This window comes from Petaurus breviceps, unplaced genomic scaffold (assembly GCF_028583685.1).
Source record: "Petaurus breviceps papuanus isolate PSGF00001 unplaced genomic scaffold, PetGlider_PUasm1.0 91133, whole genome shotgun sequence".
NCBI lineage: Eukaryota > Metazoa > Chordata > Mammalia > Diprotodontia > Petauridae > Petaurus > Petaurus breviceps.
Window position 1 is genome coordinate 21442344 of NW_027187419.1, and position 19719 is coordinate 21462062.

General features: G+C 36.1%; 1 protein-coding gene across 1 annotated transcript in view; it reads left to right on the forward strand.

The window, feature by feature from the left end:
• Positions 1 to 19556, forward strand: part of PGR (progesterone receptor) — a 95959-nt gene extending 76403 nt beyond the window's left edge. The window contains exons 5-8 of the mRNA XM_069079902.1: positions 9643 to 9787; positions 11372 to 11502; positions 18452 to 18609; positions 19022 to 19556. Of these exons, the coding sequence (XP_068936003.1) occupies positions 9643 to 9787; positions 11372 to 11502; positions 18452 to 18609; positions 19022 to 19177 (590 nt within the window). The 3' untranslated portion in view covers positions 19178 to 19556. The remainder of the gene's footprint in view (positions 1 to 9642; positions 9788 to 11371; positions 11503 to 18451; positions 18610 to 19021) is intronic.
• The last annotated feature ends 163 nt before the right edge of the window (positions 19557 to 19719 follow it).

Below are 19719 nucleotides of genomic sequence, written 5' to 3' on the forward strand. Positions count from 1 at the left end.
TGTGTGTGTGTGTGTGTGTGTGTGTGTGTGTGTGTGTGTGTGTGTGTTTGGTGGGGTAGAGGAAATACATCAAATAATAGATTTTTAGATTATATGTTTAAGGCTTGCAAAGTTTTTTATATCCATTATCTCATTTATTCCTCACAACAGCCTCATGGGGTAGGTACTTACAGGTATTATTATCTGCATTTGCTGTTGAGGAAACTGAAGGTAAAGTAAGTAATCCAAGATCATATGTAGCCTGTAAGCATTAGGGCTGTGGTTTTTACCAAGGGTTCACAAGACTAAGTCCACACATACTTTTCATTTTTCCTGGAGAGGAAAATTATTGAAGAGAATCTTCTCAGAATAGAACTCAAAGATGATTTTCACACCAAAAAAAAAAAAAATGGGTAAGAATGTGTTTAATTTTCATTGTTTCACTTAGTTTCAAAGTCCTATTAAATTAGTTGATCAGATCCAATAGTTTAGAAAGGAAAGGTCCAGAAATAGCATGGAAATAAATTTGCATTCTTACTGACAACATTTGCTGCCTTCATCCACATTGTCAGAGATAGGCCTAGTCCTGGGAAACACCAGGCAGTGGAACAGTCCCATCCTAGTAAATAGCCTCAGCTGATATTATTACAATGATTATGTGGGGATTATAATTTCTGACAGGCCGAGCCCTTTAATAAGCAACCAGGAGCACAGGGAGCATGTTCAGTATGCCATTTAAAGAAGTTATGTAACATTCAAACTGTCTCAGTTCTTGTGGTCATTCTCAAAGATTTTCATCTATGTCAGTCAAGTCTAGTTCCACATCCCCAGAATACATTGGGGTGATACACATAGACAAGTGTTAAAAGAGGTCGGCATGCAAAAGTGTTTGCCAAGCTTGTTTACTGAATGAGTACACTAGGAGAAATTGAGAATGTCCACCCTAACAGCTGGATGGAGTTTGGAAAACTCTGTGTTTGATTTCTTGCCATAACTGGTGAGCTATTTAAGCTGAAAATTGTTCTTATGCACTCTTTAAAACATTTTTGTTTGTATTGGTCAATGAGATGAGTTACAAGGATTTGCCAGGTTATTGTTCTTAAATACTACTGTGACTAATAAGAGACTTTGGTAATATGTGAATGACTCAAACTGTTGGATTTTTTGACTATCATTGAGGGCTTCTTTCTCTGGTGATTATCTGAAGGTAAATCAAAATGGGGCCAGGGATTCACTTATTTTCCATTATTATCTCATTTCTTATCATCCCTAGTTGGTCATTTTCATACTGAAGGATTTCTGCAGGCACTGGAACCATTTTGTGTTAGTTCAGCAATTCACTTCTCCAAACATTAAACTACTATGTGTTGTACATTCTGAGAGATACAAATTTTGGATAAGATATAATTTCAGAACTTGTGTTTAGGGGCTGGTAGGGGCATATGACACATATATAAAATACATACATAAAAATTTATATATATATATATATATGTATAACAAAATAATATATGAGAAGCACATTAGAGAGGCCCAGAGTTCAATGTTAACTCTAAAGACGAAAGTGTCATCTACTTAAGTGAAGCTGGGAGATGGAAAGGATTCTAGGAAGGCATGCTAATGAAGAATTTAACCTGGGCTTTAAAGGACAGACAGGAATTCAATTAGTAGAGGAGGGAAAGGTGTATTCCAGACAGGAATTTATGTGAGAAAAGCACAGAGCCAGCAAAGTGAGCAATGCCCCCAAGACACATTGCATTGAGTAGTATAATTTGGCAGAAGGTTATGCTATGGAGTGTAAGGTAAAATTGGACAAGTAGAATTTAAGGTTGAGAATTTTGGGAGAAGACAAATAGCTATTCAGGACAGACATGGTATTCCTTCTTGTCTCTACAATTATTAATTATCCCCCTTGGACTATTTAAAGAGCATGGTGCCTAGATGTGTTTATGATAGAGTGTTGAGCACTTAATGAGTGACACAGAATTGGAGGGAGATGGGTTGAAAGGATATAAATTAAGAAGAGAACATGGAGGGGCGGCAAGGTGGTACAGTGAGTAAAGCACCAGCCCCGCAGTCAGGAGGACCCAAGTTCGGTTCCAGCCTCAGACACTTAACACCCACACACAAAAACTAGCCATGTAACCTTGGGCAAGTTACTTTACCCCAATTGCCCTCCAAAAGGCAAAAAAATAAAAGAACATGGAATACTTATTGAGTTCATGCATTTTGTGTTTTGAATATTAGGGCAAGAAGTATGTGAGGAGGAAAGGTGTTCAAGTGCAGAATCTTAATATTTGTTAATAGTCTATGAGGTAAATACACATTTACAGAGCTAAGTCAATGTTGAATGTATAGAGAATGGCTCCTAGGAACAAGCAAGGACAAGTGGCCCCTACCCAAATAGATGGCTGGAGAGCTTTTGGGTCTTCACTCCCAATGTAAATCCTTGCTGAGTGATTTCAACATTTTTCTTGCTATAATGACCAAGTCCATAGAAGATGTAGTTATATGATTGGCTTGTTCTGAGCTGCAAGTAGTCTCCACATGAGAAAATAGAACACTTAGGATTATAAATGCAGAATATGTAAGAGAACAGTTGGGGAGGTCTCTATCAGTAGCATAACATCAAATTTCACACATTCTGAGTTAGAAGAGACTTGAGCAACTATCTAATGGATCCATCCCTGAATAAGAATGCCCTCCAACAACCTATCTGACAGATGGTCAGACTCCAGCTTTTGCTTGAAGACGTCCTAACTTCTTGCAGCAGCTCATTTTACTTTTGTATAATTCTAATTGTTATGTAATTTTTCCATATATCAAGCCTGAACTTGCCTCTTTGAAAATGGTTGTTGTAGAGAGCCCTGAATACCAGGTAAAGGCAAAAGAGTTTGAATTGTACTCAGTAGTCTAAAGGGAGTCACTAAAGGATATTGAGTAAGTTAGCAACATGACCAGATCTCAGCATAATGAAGCCATCTAGAAATGGTGCAAAAAATGAATTAGAAGAGGAGAGAACAGAGATAAGATTTTATTAGAAGGCTAATGCCCCCTGATATGAGTTATTATAATCATCATGATCATCGTGGTAGTGTAGGCAGTGTTGTCCAGTGGATAGAGCACTGGATTTGGAATTATAGATCCTCAGATTAAATCTAGACCTTAGTTTTATCATCTGCATAATGAGGAGCTTGAACTAAATAATCTTTAAAATTACTTCCAGCTCTAAAATCCTGGGATTTTTAAATCAGCAACAAACTGACACTGACATTTAAGGTTTGAAAAGCTTTTTTTCTAACTCCTCAGATCAGTCCTTTAAAATAAGTGCTATATTATTCACATTGTATTGATGAGCCTCAAAGATGTTATGAATGCCCAGGGACATATGACTAGTAAGTGTGTGAAGCAGAATTTTAACTTAGGTCTTCCTGAATCTTAAGTCAGAAAGGCAAATTATTATTCATTCCATCCAAACTGTCCACTGCTGCCTTTCAGGCTATTAGTACTCAAAGCATTCACAAAACTGCAGAGAAATGGCTAAAGCTCTAGTACTCTTTCAGATTTTACGAACCGAGTGCTTTAAGTGTCAAGATGAGAATAGTCTTTTCTGTTTTGAGAGCAAGCATTTATTAGATGCTGCTAATAATAATAACAACAATAATAATAATAATAATTCATGCTTATGTTACACCTCTAAGTGTAGAAATGGTGTCCTCCTAACAGCTCTGTTAGATGACTCGTGTTCAAGTATATTATCCCAACTTTATAAATAACCAGAGGCTTCACTCAGAGAAGTTAAGAAAATAGTCTTAAATTACACAGCTTAGTAAGATAGGATTTGAACCCAGTCTTATGACTAACTCTAAGATCAGAACTTTCATTGCCATACAACATTGGGAAGTTAGAGAAAGTTTCTTGGAGTAGGAACCATTAAGCTAAGCTTATAAAAATGGACAGATGTTTTTGCCTCAGAAATAAAGAATATTTAATGGAGTCCAAATGAAAGAGTTATTGCACATATAAGGTGAGGTCCTGCAAATTCTCTGGTATGTAGATGCATTTTAACTATTGCATCAAGTCCTAGAAAATTGCAAGACCTATGAAGAGATCCATAATCACTTGACAAAAATTGACCTAACCATTCAGAGAGGAAAAACAATGTGAATGAAGAATCTTATGATCTAAAATAATATATAATTTGTTGGACAATCTGTAGTATTTTTACATAAAACAAGTCTTGGACAGACATAGAAGATTTAAAACCTAACCCCTGAATTGAATGAGAGAAAGAAAGCAGTTTGGATCACAGTATTTCATGCAGAAAAAAATATACAGTATTTAAATGATCCCAAGCTTCCTCCTGAAACTAAGGCTTGTATTTTTGAAACATTTATTTGGAACACTGACTCTCTTAATGCTGTCAAGTTAGCATAATGTTTAGGGCTATTACGTTGCACTATTGATTTATCAAAATTACAATCCACTGAAGGTCCCAGATCCTTTTAATATGCTCTAGCCACATCTTGTTCTTGAGAGTTGATTTATTTTTAACATAGGATTTTGCATTTCTCTACTATATTTTACTTAAACCATTAATGACATCAGGCCATTAAAAATGGCCTTTCAGGTCTGGTAATTCAACCAATAGTTGGGAGTGCGTGGGCTTCTGCCCCCAAGGTGAGAAGCCGCTGAGCCGCCAGCATAGCCAGCCAGTGCCAAGTGGCAGCTTCAGCTCCTGGCCTGCAGAATGTAGGGGAACCAAGCAACCAGTCTGAGGAGTATTTGCTCTTGCTTTAACCTGCTTGGATCTGGATTGCAGTCTAGGGTGGAGGTCCTGGGGTATGTGTCCAGCTTGCCAGAGAATGTGCATGCTTCAGAGAGGGCACCCAACTAATACCTCCAGCAGCTGAGAAAACCCCAGCGTTTGGGACAAAAGCTCCCCTGTCTGGTGGCAGAGTCCTACTGTGGCAAAAAACCCAGGGGTCAAGTGACTGAGGGGCAATATGAGCAGGCAAAGGAAGCAAAACAAACAGAAGTCTCCAACAAAGCATGGAACGGGGGAAGATAGTGAAGTCAGAACTCCTGCACCAAAAGCTTCAAAGGCAAATACAAGCTGGTTACAGGCCATAGAGGACCTTAAGAAGCATATAAGAGAAGTGGAGGAAAAATTGGGAACAGAAATGAGAATGATGCAAGAAAATTATGAAATGAGAGTCAACAGCCTGACTGAGGAAAATCACACCTTAACAAACAGACTAACTCAATTGGCAAAAGAGACGCAAAAAGGCAATGAGGAGAAGAATGCCTTGAAAAGCTGAATTTGCCAGATGGAAAAAGAATCTCAAAAGCTCAATGAGTTGAGTCTTTCCCTCGGATTTAGATTGGAGCAAAGGGAAGCTAGTGACTTTAACAGAAATCAAGATGATGTTAAACAGGGGTGGCCAGGTGGCTCAGTGAGTCAAGAGCACTGGTTCCAGTGTCAGGATGACCTGGAGATTGAATCCTGGGCTCAGACGCTTAGCACCACACCCAGAAATAACTGGCCGTGTGTGATAGTAATGGCAATTAAAGATTCCCCTGTATTGGCTTGGTTTTCAAATTGATTGTGTTAAAACCCAGAGTTTGTTAATCCCACCTGTGGGATGGGCTTGTTGATGTGAAAAGAAAGTCCTGAACTGGGAGGAGCTGGTGACGTAGATTTGGAGACACAAGAGAGAGGCGGAAGATCTTTTTGGTAGCAGCACCTCCTGGAGAGAGAGAGACTAAGAGAATTGCTGGTGGCCGCTTTGAATTGCCCTGGACTTTTGAGACCTGCCCCCTGAGCTGCCAAGGACTGAGGAGACATGGCTGTTTTGCTGGTACTTTGTCTGTCTGTTTTGATGTTATTTTGCCAGATTTGTCCACTGGTGAAAGACAGTCCTTTTGTTGAAGAAGTCCTGGAACCTGGCTGTTCGCTAAGAAGCCCTGAGACTGTCCTGCAGACAGAGAGTGAATACTGTCCACTGGTGAGGGACAGTACTGTTGTTGCAGGGGTCTGGAGACTGTCCTGCAGACAGAGTGAATACTGTCCACTGGTGAGGGACAGTGCTGTTGTTGCAGGGGTCTGGGAGCCTTTCTGTTGGTTCAGAAGCCCTGAAGAAGGATTTTCTTGTTGTATGTTTACAGAAATCCTGGGAGAGGGCTTTGCTAATGTGTTCAGGGGTTCTAGGACTGTTCTACAGACAGAGGATAAATTCATGAAGGGACTGGCAATGTATCTTATGGCCTTGCTAAGCCTTGTCTCTCCAGGAACTAAGATTGCTGAGAACTTGCCTTGTGTCAAGATGAAGAAAAGACCTCCATTTGGGTATTAAGTGCTGTGTTTAAACTTGATGTAACTCTGGGGTAGATTCAATTGTGATCCTGGGGGTGGGGAACTTTTGACCTTATTGTGCTCTGTGATTGACAAATGAAGGTACTTTACCTATGTTTGGAAACTAATCTCCATTTGAGAAGAGGGGTTTTGTGGTGGACTAAATGAAGGTATAGCCTAGGGATGGAGTAGTATTTAGAACAGGGACTTTGTAATTGATTGAATGATTGGAAGATCCTGGGGTGGGGTAGTACTTGGAGATTATTTAATCACACTTAGTAAATGCTGTATTTTGAATGATGTCATGTTTTGATCTTCTCTGTTCTGGGTTGTTACTGAATAAAATAGAGAGCACCTATGCTGGTATTTTGAACCTGGGAAGTTGCCTTTGCTTGGTATTACATTACACCGTGTAACCTTGAGCAAGTTACTTAACCCTGATTGCTTAAAAAAAAGATGATGTTAAACAGATCAAACAAATGAAAGAATACAAGGCAATATGAAATATCTCATGGGAAAAACCACTGACCTGGAAAATAGATCTAGGAGAGATAATTTTAAAATTATTGGTCTACCTGAAAGCCATGATCAGGGAAAGAACCTAGAAATCATCCTCCAAGAAATTCTCAAGGAAAATTGCCCTGATGTTCTAGAACCAGAAGGCAAAATAGAGGTTGAAAGAATCTACCGATCACCTCCTGAAAAAGATCCCAAAAAGAAAACTTCTAGGAATATTATAGCCAGGTTCCAGAATTCCCAGATCAAGGAGAGAATATTACAAGCAGCCAGGAAGAAACAATTTGAATATTGTGGAAACACAATCAGGATAACACAGGATCTGGCAGCTTCTACACTGAGGGATTGAAGGGCCTGGAATAGGATATTCTGGAAGGCAGAGGAGCTGGGATTAAAACCAAGAATCACCTACCCAGCAAAACTGAGTATCATCTTTCAGGGGAAAATATGGTCACTCAGTGGAAAAGAGGACTTTTAAGCATTCTTAATGAAAAAAAAAAACAGATTTGAATTGAAAATTTGACATCCAGATACAAGAAGCAAGAGAAGCTTGAGAAGGTAAACAGGGAAAAGAAATCATAAGCCACTGATGAAAGTTGAACTACTAACATTCCTACATAGAAAAACAATAATTGTAATTGATGAAACTTTTCTCAGTATGAAAATAGTTGAAGGGAATATATATATCAGCAGGTATATGGGCGTATGAATACATATGTGAATGTGTGTATTTATGCTTACAGGTATACATAGATAGAGGGCACAGGACCAATTTAATGGGAAGGGATGATACTTAAAAGGGGAAATTAAGAGGTGAGAGAGGAATATAATGAGAGGAGATGGAAGGAGACAGAATGGGGTAAACCATCTAATAAAGAAGAGGCAAGGGAAAAGTGTTAAAAGGGAGGGGAAGAATAGGAAGGCAAAAGGGTATGGGTCAACCTTATTCTCACTGAATTTGGCTCAGGGAGGGAATGAAATACACACTAAATAGGGTATCTCACCCTACAGAAGAGTATGGGGAAGGGGATGAGAAGGGGGATGATGGAAGGGAGGGAAGGCTGGGGGGGGGAGGAGGGAAGTTGGAAGCACTCACTTTTGAAAGGGACAGGATCAAAGTAGAGAATAGAACAAGTGGGTGGTGGGATAGGAGGGAAGGAAATATAGTCAGTCTTCTACAATATATCTTCTGTGTTAATGTTTTGCATTAGTTACACAAATGAACTTCTTATCTTTCCAGTAAGGGTGAGTGACAAGGAAGAAAGGGAATGAATCTAGAATTCAAAAATTTTAAATCAAATGTTTAAAATTATATATATATATATATATATATATATATATATATATATTATTATTAATATTAATACTATCTTACATGTAATTGGGAAAGAAGATATACAGGCATTGGGGCATAGAGACCCACCATGCCCTACTGAAAAAGTCTAAGGAGGTATGGGAGAAGATATGGGAGAGAGCAGATTGGAGGAGGGGATATCCTGTGGGACTGCTATTCTGGGATGGTGGATAGGGAAAAAACGGGGAGAAAATTTGGAACTCAAAATCTGGCGGAAACTAATGATATAAATCAGAAGTTAATAAAGCATACAAAAAATTTAAAAAACACTTAAAATTTTAAGTATCAGTTTTCCTCTAGTGTTATAAAATTTCATTTTCCATACTTCTTAAAGATGTGTCTGTCATATAAAGTAAGTAATGCCTTATAGGGAAAACTTAAGTACTGGTTGGTTACATGTAAATAGAGGTGGTACATACCATATGAGGGACATCTAGGTGGTGCAATGGAGGGTGCGTGCCAGGCCTGGGGTTAGGAAGACTTATCTCCTTGTTTTCAAATCTGTCCTCACACACTTTCTAGCTGTGTGACCCTGGGCAAGTCATTTAACCCTGTTTGCCTCAGTTTCCTCATCTTTCAAATGAGCTAAATAAGGAAGTAGCAAACTATTCCAGTATCTTTGTCAGGAAAAAAATCCAAACTGGGTCATGAAGAGTCATAACTAAAAGACAACTGAACAATACCATATGCCATACAGAAATACAAAATAAGTGCACTTAATAGGGTTTCTGTGGAATGTAAAGAAAGGGAGTCAAAGAAGTTGCCACTCCTATGAAGGTTTTTTTTTTCTAGTCCTGAGGAATTACTCCTTCCTCTTCACCCTTTTGAACTTTTTTTTCTTTCCAACCCAACTTCTTCCCTTCTGTACTATAACAAAAGACATGTAAAAAGAAATCCAAGACTCCTTTCTTCTTGTATGACCCTCCTCTAGAAAAGATATTTTAAATTTATGAGTTAGGGACTAATAGTCCTTTCCCAAAGTTCACTCCCCAATTTGAGATTTCAAAGATCATCAGAGATGGAATTCTTCACTCTATTGGCCAGTAGTAGCTGGGGATTTGTCAATAGCAAGTTTTAGTTTTTTCTAAAATTTTTGAGCAATACTTGGAACAGATTACTTACAAATAGATTTGAATCTTGAGTTCAAATAAATAGCTGTAGTAGATACTAGTTTCAGAAAATATGTCAAGCAACTTACAGAAATACAAAATCTCAATGACCAACTTAAAATTACTTCTCTCATTTCTGTGTTTATTTTTAACTGGGTTCATTAGCAATTGGTTTTTGGTACTGTAACATCATAGTTTGTAAAATTAGTCGATAATGTCTTACTACTATACAATTCATATAACTTGATAAGAACTTGAAGTGGTTTTTAATTCTTCTTACATAATGAAATTATTTTTTGGCCTATTTTAATTTTGCATTTGATTTCTAGGATTCCGTAACTTGCATATTGATGATCAGATAACACTCATCCAATATTCTTGGATGAGTTTAATGGTGTTTGGACTGGGGTGGAGATCATATAAACATGTCAGTGGTCAAATGCTTTATTTTGCACCTGATCTGGTACTTAATGAGTAAGTATAGCAACTTGTTTATTAAGAGTTTTTTTAATGATTAAAGTTTCATTTTACTTAATAATTCTTCCAAGCAGAACACCCTGAATAATGAAGATTTTGCTGATAGGATCAGCTATCACAAAATCAATGCTTTTCAAGAAGAAAATTCAAAAAGCATTATATCATTTTATTTGTATTATGATGACCAAAATTTTTCTTTTTCATCTGTTATGTCTGACTTTTAAGTAATTTTCTCAATTAAAAATATTTGAAATATGTAAGATGTAAGTCTAGTTGTATGGTATTATTATTTAAAGTTAATAAAAGGGAAAAACAGGAGTATTTTTTCTTTTAAAAAGTTAAAATATAGTTCAACATGAAAAGGAATATTCTTTTTTGCTGGAACTATTAGACTCCAAAAAACTGGGAAAGAGATAACTAAACTAATTTAGTAATATATAAATTTCTATAATGTTCCTAGTATCTACAATGAAGAAATATCTTGTCACAAAATAATTTTAATTATTAAAATAAATTATAATTGCTAGTTTAATCCTGCTTGTTTCATTTGTCTTAATAGTGACCTTTCAAAATAATAATTTTTAATATTTACATAAGCTTTAAGGTGTGCAAAATGCTTTCCATAACTTTATTTTAACTTAACAATACTATGAGATAGGTACTATTATTGTGCCCATTTTACCAGTGAGGAAAATAAATCCAAGAAAAGTGACTTTGCCTAGGATTATGTAGCTAGGAAGTATCCAGAGTAGAATTCATACTCAGGTCTTCCTGGGTACATCATCAATGTCAAAAATCTAAAGTAAAATACCATAAATTTCAGAATTTTTATTTGATATTATAAATTATTTTAAACTTATTAACCTGTGCCAATTTAATTTTCTGTGTCCTCCCACAATTATGCAGCTACCCCAGCAAAGATTTTATAAGGCTCATTTTTGCAAAATGAATATTTTTTAATATTTGCATCAAATTAATTGCATTACACACTTTGATATATGCAACCATTGCAATGGGGAACTATAGTCCCATCTTGGAAATCATGCTGTGAAGTAATTTATCAATTTCCTGACTCTAGGAACTATACTTTCCTTATTGTACCCCCAAACAATATTAATTTTTCTCATAACAGAGCATCATTTGCTTCTTTATTTACAGTTCTTGGAATTTTGCTACCGTCTTCTTTTGGTCTGTGTGCTTAAAATTATGATTCAATAGAATGGGTAACTAATGCCTTTTCTAATTGTTTCTGTCTGCCTGACTACCTGTGCAAAAACTCTGCTTTACACTTATATTTCTTACTTTCTAGTAAGATTTACCCCAGTCTGAAAATCCTTTATTATCAACGCTTTAGAGACTATAAAATACATTATTTCCCTACTTTATGAAACACATTTTTGTTGGACTAAAATACAAAATATCCAATTTGTTTGTATATACAAAGACCTTGTATGCAAAAATAGACAAAGTTGTTTAGTGGTATCACATTCTCTAATATTATAATGTTCAATTGTCTGAGATGCTGTATTGTTTTTTATTGTTATTAATTTATTTATTTTTCTTTTTTTGTGGTGGTGCAAGACAACGAATGAAAGAATCATCATTCTATTCCTTATGCCTTACCATGTGGCAGATCCCACAGGAGTTTGTCAAGCTTCAAGTTAGCCAAGAAGAATTCCTCTGTATGAAAGTGTTATTGCTCCTCAGTACAAGTGAGTGACTTCTCTTAGGATTCATTATTAAAATAGAAGACAATATTAAGCTTATTTGCTGCATAGAGGTAATTTATAGTATCTCTGAAAGGAAAAGCACCCAATAATATGAGCATTACCTTTAGCATTTTAATTCAGTTCAACAAACACACATTAAATTTGTTTGTTTTGGTTTTTTTGGAGGGGGGAAGGCAAGGCAATTGGAGTTAAGTGCCCCAAGGTCACACAGCTAGTAAGTGTTTAGCATCTGAGGCCGAATTTGAATTCAGGTCCTCCTGACTCCAGGGTTGGTGCTCTATTCACTGCGCCACCTAGATGCCCCCTAGCATAACACTTTTAATTCCCCCAAAAAGCTATGACAGGATCAATCCAAAAGTACTTAGAGCCCAGCATTAACATCAAAGTTGAAATCAGGCTGAAAGAATTAGCAAATAAAAATAGAATCCCACTGTAAAAAAAGTAAAAACCCTGTTATGGTAACAGGGATGCTCAAGAAACAAACTTAGAAAAAGAGAATGACTCCAAAATATCTAGAAGCAAAGCCTCAAAGAAAAATACATCATGGGTACAGATTAAACCAGAATTCTTGTAAGAAAATAAATAAGACTTTTTCAAAAAAATTAAAATGTTTTTTTTTTAATAAACGAAAGGCGAAAGCTAGAGGAAAATAATTGGAAAGAAGTGAGAACTATGGAAGAAAGAATTAGAAAAAGAATTAATAGCTTGGTACAAGAGGGACAAAACCTTGCCCAAGTAACAAATATTATTTTTAAAATTGAAAGAAAAGGAAGGGACTCTCCTGAATTCTTTCCCAAATCCCTCCAAATACTTTTTTAAAATGACTCTAAACAAATTCTAGAGCAACAGAAACCACAAAAATACAGTCAAACAAATTTTCAGCCCAAGACAGCCTGGAAGTTTGTAGCAAAAAGCACCCTACCATACCCAGGATGGCTGCTGGCATACATTCTTAGATCTGCTTTTCTAAAGGAAAGCAACTCAAAATGGGTTAACAATCTTACTTTAATCAATCAAACATATATCATTTACCTAGTTCAGGGGGAAAGTCAGCACCCTAAACTTCAGAGAATACAAAAAAAAAGTTACAATAGAAAATAACACAGTTCAGTAGACAGGCTTCCAGGTGTCTGACCATTACATCCATACCTAGTTAGTTACCAGAGAGGCAAGCACCATCTGGGTTTTCAAAGCCAGGGCAGGGAGGGAGGGGACTCAATGGCTGCCCAGAGTCTCATCTAGTTAAATCATACAACTTTTCCCAAAGTGAGCCCCAAAGCAAAACCTCACATCAGGGTATATATAGCCTTCTGCTGCATCAGAGACCATCACAATCCTCATGACTCACTTCCCAGTAACAAATTAACAAATTTTGGGCATTCCTGAAAAACAAACCCCCCTCCACAGGCTCCAGGGGAGCACATTCAGCCTATTAGGGGGAAGAGTATATTTTCAAATCAGGGAAGGTTCTCAGAGTCGCTTAAGCCTATCAAAGGGCCAAGCAGGGAAGATCTTCAGATTCCCATTCCCATAACAAAGTTTTATGGCAAAGGTTTGCCACACCAGAGTGAGAGAGGCATGCAGTCTAGAAGAGGCTGAGCCACCATAGACCCCACACCAGTAAAGTAGGAGCAGACCTTGGGAGTGACTGAATTGGCAGCAGTGGCAGAAGTGGCAGCAGCTGCTCCTGGAACACTCAACCCACAGATGATAAGAGGGTTGAACCACTGGTCAAAAGGAGATTACAGAGGCCTCTTTGCTAGCACAGGACTTTGTTGCTTTGCCCATACTTTAATCCAGGTTGCAATCCTAGGTGGCAATCCCAGGGTGAAGAACACTAGCACAGCAAAGCTTTGGCAGCAGTGGAAAAGGGACCCTCCTCACAGTTCCAGGGCAGACAAAAATACTTGTGTTCACTGACACACCAGAGCACAGACCAGGAGAGGAGTAAGCACCTCTTCTTAGATCATACCACCTTGGAAGAACTGAAAACTTACAGGTCCCTAGAATATCTCTGAAAATAGCTTGCACAAAATGCCTAAAGCTTAGGACAGTGCACCCTCCATCCTGAAAGCAGAGCCCTACTTTAACAAACAGTTAAAAGTCAAGTAATAGGCTGGGAAAATGAGCAAACAGTGAGGGAAAAACTCTAACTATAGAAACTCACTTTGGTGACAATGAAGATCAAAAATATACACAGAAGAAGACAACACAGCCAAAGTTCCTACATCCAGAGACTCCAAGAAAAATATGAATGGTCTCATGCTATGGAAAAGCTCAAAAAGGATTTTGAAAATCAAGTAAGAGAAATAGAGGAAGAACTGGGAAGAGAAATGAGAGTGATGCAAGAAAATAATGAAAAATGAGTCAACAGCTTGGTAAAGGAGACATAAAAATATACTGAAAATAACACCTTAAAAAACAAACTAGTTCAAATTGTAAAAAAAAAAAAAATGTCCAAAAACCCAGTGAGGTAAAGAATGCCTTAAAAAACAGAACTAGCCAAATGGAAAAGGAGGTCCAAAAGCTGACCAAAGAAAATAATACCTTACAAATTAGGATGAGGCAAATGGAAGCTAATGAGAAGTTTATGAGAAATCAAGAAATCATAAAACAAAGCCAAAAGAATGAAAAAGTAGAAGGCAATGTGAAATATCTCATTAGAAAAAAATAACTGGCTTGGAAAATAGATCCAGGAAAGATAATTTTAAAATTATTGGACCACCTGAAAGCCATGATAAAAAAAGAGCCTAGACATCATCTTTCAAGAAATTATCAAAGAAAACTGCCCTGATATTCTAGAACCAGAGGGTAAAATAGAAATTTAAAGAATCCACCAATCATCTCCCGAAAGAGATACCAAAATGAAAACTGCCAGAAATATAGCCAAATTCTAGAGTTCCCAGGTCAAGGAGAAAGTATTGAAATGAACCAGAAAGAAAAAAATCAAGTATGGAGATGTCAAGATAACCCAAGATTTAGCAGCTTCTACATTAGAGGACTGGAGGTCTTAGCATATGATATTCCAGAGGCAAAGGAGCTGGGATTACAACCAAGAACCACCTAGCCAATAAAACTGAATATAATCCATGAGGAGGGAAATGGACATTCAGTGAGATAGAAGAATTTCTAGCATTCTAGAGAAAAGACCAGAAATAAATGGAAAATTTGACTTTCAAATACAAGACTCAAGAGAAGCATGAAAAGGTAAACAGGAAAAAGGAATCAACTTATGGCACGTAAATGTGATGGAATACTATTATGTTGTAACAAATGAGGAATGGAATGGTTTCAGAGAAACCTGGGAAGAGATAAAGTTGTTTGAACTGATGCAGAATAAAGTGAGCAGAACCAGGAAATACAATTTATACAATGACAATAATATGGTAAATACAAACAACTTTGAATCATTTAGGGTCTCTGATCAGCATAATGACCAATTACAATTCCAGAGGACTGCTGATAAAACATCCTACCAACCTCCAACCAATCAACCTGCCTCCTGATAGAGAAATGAAAGTCTCAGAGTGTAGAACCCTATGGTTTTTTTGGACATGGCCAAACATGGCCAATATGGAAAGTTGTTGCTTGATTTTACATGCTTGTACAGTTTTTTTTCCTTTTAATTCTCATTTAAGGGAGTGTGAGTGATAGAAAGCAGATTTTTGCTGATAAAATATTTTAATGAAAAAATATATAAAAATAGATATAGAATATATGTAAATATATATTTAGATACAAATATAAATATATAATAAATAATATACAATATAAATATATATGTAGAAAAATATTTTTGTAGAATATATGTAATGGAGGCTCTTATTGAAAAGAGCAAGAAGCCCATATCATTGATCTTAGGGTACCTGAGATGGAATAAAGTATAAGAAGGCTAGAACAAGGTAAAGGCCAGCTTTAAAAGTCAAACAAAGGATTTTATTTTCAGTACTAGAGGAAATAGGGAACCACTGAGTTTATTGAGCAGGGGAATAAAATGATCAGACATGCACTTTAGGAAAATCATTTTAAAAGAGTTCATGTTTTATCATAAAGGCAGGGAGGAGCCCCTAAAACTTCTTGAAATGCAAAGTGATATGGTCAGATCTGTGTTTTAGGGATATTAGTTTCATAGCTGTATGAAAGGTGGATCAGAGATGGCACCATCTACTAGAGTCCTAGAACCAATAGAAGGCTGTTGGAATTTTCAAGATGAGAAATTGAAACATTCCCTCTTCTCAAGAGAGAGATTATGGATGCTATGTAGAATGCTATACATGCTGTTAGATATAGTTGATGTGTCCATCTGTTTTGCTTAACTGCTTTTCTTTTTTACATGGGAGAGTTCTGTGGAGTGGTTATTGGGAAGTGACTGTTGTAAAACAACACAAAAATCCTTCCCCCCCCAAAAAAAAAACTATTAAGGGTTATGAAAGGGTTAGAGTTAGCACAAATGTGGGAGTTAGGGTTAGTCTTCATGTTTCCCTCTCATCTCAAGGATAAAATACAAACTCCTCAGATCCATGTTTAAAGCTTTCCACAGGCTAGCTCCAGTCTGTTTCTTCAGGTTCATTCCATAATACTCATATTCTTAATATTCAATTCATAATTCATTTCACAATACTTCTCTTCATGCACTGTACTCCTCAGATTGGCATAATTGTTTTTCCCTGTACTTGACATTTGATTTCCTGTCCTTAGTTTTTATGTTTTCACACAGGACTTCCATGATCCCCTAACAGTGTTCTTTCCCTTCTAAAATCACCTTGTTTTAACATACAATTATTTATTTATACTTATATTTTCATTTTATTCTTTATATGCACAATACATGGTAAAACATCTTGTGCACCGTTAGCCCACAATGACAAGCATTTATTAAATGTTAACTATGTACTAGGCACCATGCTATATGCTGGGGATACAAACACAAACAAAAAGAATTTTGACCTCAAGGAGCTTGCATTCTAATGTGAGAAGGCAATACATTAAAGGGGAGTTGAAAGGGACAAGGAAATCATGTGGGGAACTTGGTAACTAAGATCATAAAATGGGGATGGCTGGTCTGGGGACCTTTCCCAAAATGGAAGTTCTGAGACAGTCACAATTTAGAGAAGATACAGCAAAAGTGGAGATAGGAGGCAGCTATATGATAGCATGGTATAGAGCATCAGGGATGGCTGGTAAACTTGGGTGATTGCAGTAGAAATAAGAAAGAGGAGCTGGACATGAAAGATATTATGAAATCAGAACTAAGTTTATAGTGGTTCATCAGAAGACAGTTGGCTACCAGGTAGTGAGTTTTTATAGCCTTGGAAGCTTGTAAGTACTGTATGTTAGTCAAAAAGCAGTGTTCAACCTGTTAATTAGAATTTTAAGGGAGTGCACACACCAATGAAATCAAGGGTCCATGTTTCATTCATCTGACTAACAGTTTTGACTTCACAATTTCTAGCTTGATAGTGTTAGGTTTTGAAGCTTAGATTGGGAGGTATCAATTGAGTAGCAAAGTGGAATCACTGTAATAGATTTGTGACAAAGAGAGAAAATAACGATTTTGATGTACTTTCACTTCCATGACCACCATAAAGACTGTCTGTCACCAGTTCTAAGAGAAATTATCTCAGCCATTATACACCTCTCTGTTATGGGTATCTGCATCACTTCTTATAGGAATCTTCTCTGTGATGTATCTTAGTGATACATCTCATTATCTTTTAAGGTTATGGAAACTTTGAACTGGATTGGCATGTTTTTAGTTAACCAAAAGCAGATTAAAAAAAAACTAGAGCTTCTTCCTTCAATAGATAAAAGATAATGAAGAATTTCTTACAAATGCATGTAAGATTAGTGTGATTTTGTATTATATTTTAAATCTTTCACTTAAATTGATAAAGAGTTGATTAAACATTCTAATATGGATATTATCAAATGGAATATCAATAACACTAATTGTTGAGTAGTTAAGTATTATTTTCCTACTATTATTATGAGGGGCAATATTATTTTCCATTTTTCAGATAAGGATATGCATTTACCTAAAGTTAGCTATTTAGTTTATTTATAAAAAACACCATTTTAGTATATACTGAGTTGCACAGAAATTAGCCCCCAACTGTGTGCTTAACTAATTTTTTTCATATATGTTATGCAAATGAAAATATGAGCAGTTTATAAGAATATTCTTTATTAAACTTCATTGGGCAGCTAGGTGGAGCAGTGGATGCAGTGCCAGGCCTGAGGTCAGGAAGACTCATCTTCCTGAGTTCAAATCTGGCCTCAGACATTTAATAACTGTGTGACCCTGAACAAATCATTTAACCCTGTTTGCTTCAGTTTCCTCATCTGTAAAATGAGCTAGAGAAAGAAATGGCAAACCACACCAATATCTTTGCCACAAAAACACAAAGTAGGGTCACAAAGAGTCTGACACCACTGAAAACAACCAAACAATAACATTAAGCTTTAATGGCTGTATCAACATAAGACCAAATATATGAAATCTTTGTAATCATGCATAGGGTTGACTGGTTGATTTTGTTGTTATTGTTCATTCTTTTATGCTGATGTTTATCAGCATATGCATAAAGTTTATGCTGATAGAATTACATCTTAAGAGCTTATTTTTTATAACAAAACTGATACTTAAAAATAATTGAATTTACAGACTTTTGTTGGGAATTTGAAGCTACATGAACTTTCTCTGATTTACCTAGTTTGTCTAATGAACCAAAGGAAGCTTGTACATGTCCTCACCTTGCTTTGTAACACAGTCTTCACTATTTAATTGGAATCAATCTATAGTTAAATATCCAGAGAAAAGCAAAATCATGACTAGATTATTCAGGTATTAACTATTCCTGTGTCAAAAAAATGTCGAATGTATTATTTTTTCCAAGAAATGTGACCCACAATATTAATTATCTTCTTTTAGTTCCATTGGAAGGGCTGAGAAGTCAGAACCAGTTTGATGAAATGAGATCAAGCTACATTAGAGAGCTAATCAAAGCCATTGGGTTGAGGCAGAAAGGAGTTGTGGCTAGCTCACAGCGTTTCTACCAACTTACAAGATTTATGGACTCTCTCCATGATGTAAGAGTTTTCCTTTTCACATTACCAGTAGCTGACTCCTGTATTTCTGCTTTTTTAATTATTCAAAGTTAAATTTAATTTTGCATGATTCCTCCAAAGCTTCTACATACAAATATTACAAAAAGTATAGTTATTTATACCATGCTTCTGTAAGCTTATGCTATTTATTTGTAATTGATGTAATCAAAATATTCTTTTTTAAATCTCTATGAAAAGATTCACATATTGTAGAGACTTTTTTCTTTCTGACTCTGGGAGAAATTATGATACTACTTATCTAACATGCTCCTTAAATATTCTTACCTGTTGATAGTATATTGGTTGGTTGTTGTTTTTTTTAAGTAGCTTCTGGATTTGAATATGTTGTGTCTTTTTTCTTACCTGTTTCTTATCCACCTGTCAAACAAAACAGCTTGTGAAACAACTCCATCTCTACTGCTTGAACACATTTATCCAGTCCCGGTCACTGAGTGTTGAATTTCCAGAAATGATGTCTGAAGTTATTGCTGCACAGTTACCCAAGATCCTTGCAGGGATGGTGAAACCTCTTCTCTTTCATAAAAAATGAATGTTGATTTTTTTCTTCTTAAAAAATGGATTACATTTTGTGGAATTTCTGTTTTGTTTTGGTAAAGATTTTGGTGTCTTAAAATTTTTAAATATTCTGCTAAATGCCTTATATTTGTCATATAACATGAAGAGCAAATTTAAGAGAGATGTGGAACACAAATGAGTTTCCTTTATAAAGCATAATTAGTATTTTGTGTTTTGTGTACTCATATTTTCTTTAAAAATTCACGAGATTGGAAAAGTACTTTAAAATGAATGTTAAACTGAACTTAATCTATACTTTATTTCATAGAATTTAAAGGGAATTTTTCCCTATTACATCTAACAAGCCTTGAACTTAAAGATGAATGTACAGAAAATAAAATGTTCATTAAACACTTTGCTTCTATTTAGCCCTTTTTAAATTCCTCCTACTTGCCTACTATCTGTGCAGAAACTGTTGTTCTAACTTAGTAATTTTTAAACTGAAGAGCCATCAACCTTGGTTTTATAGACACACACACACACACACACACACACACACACACACACACACACACA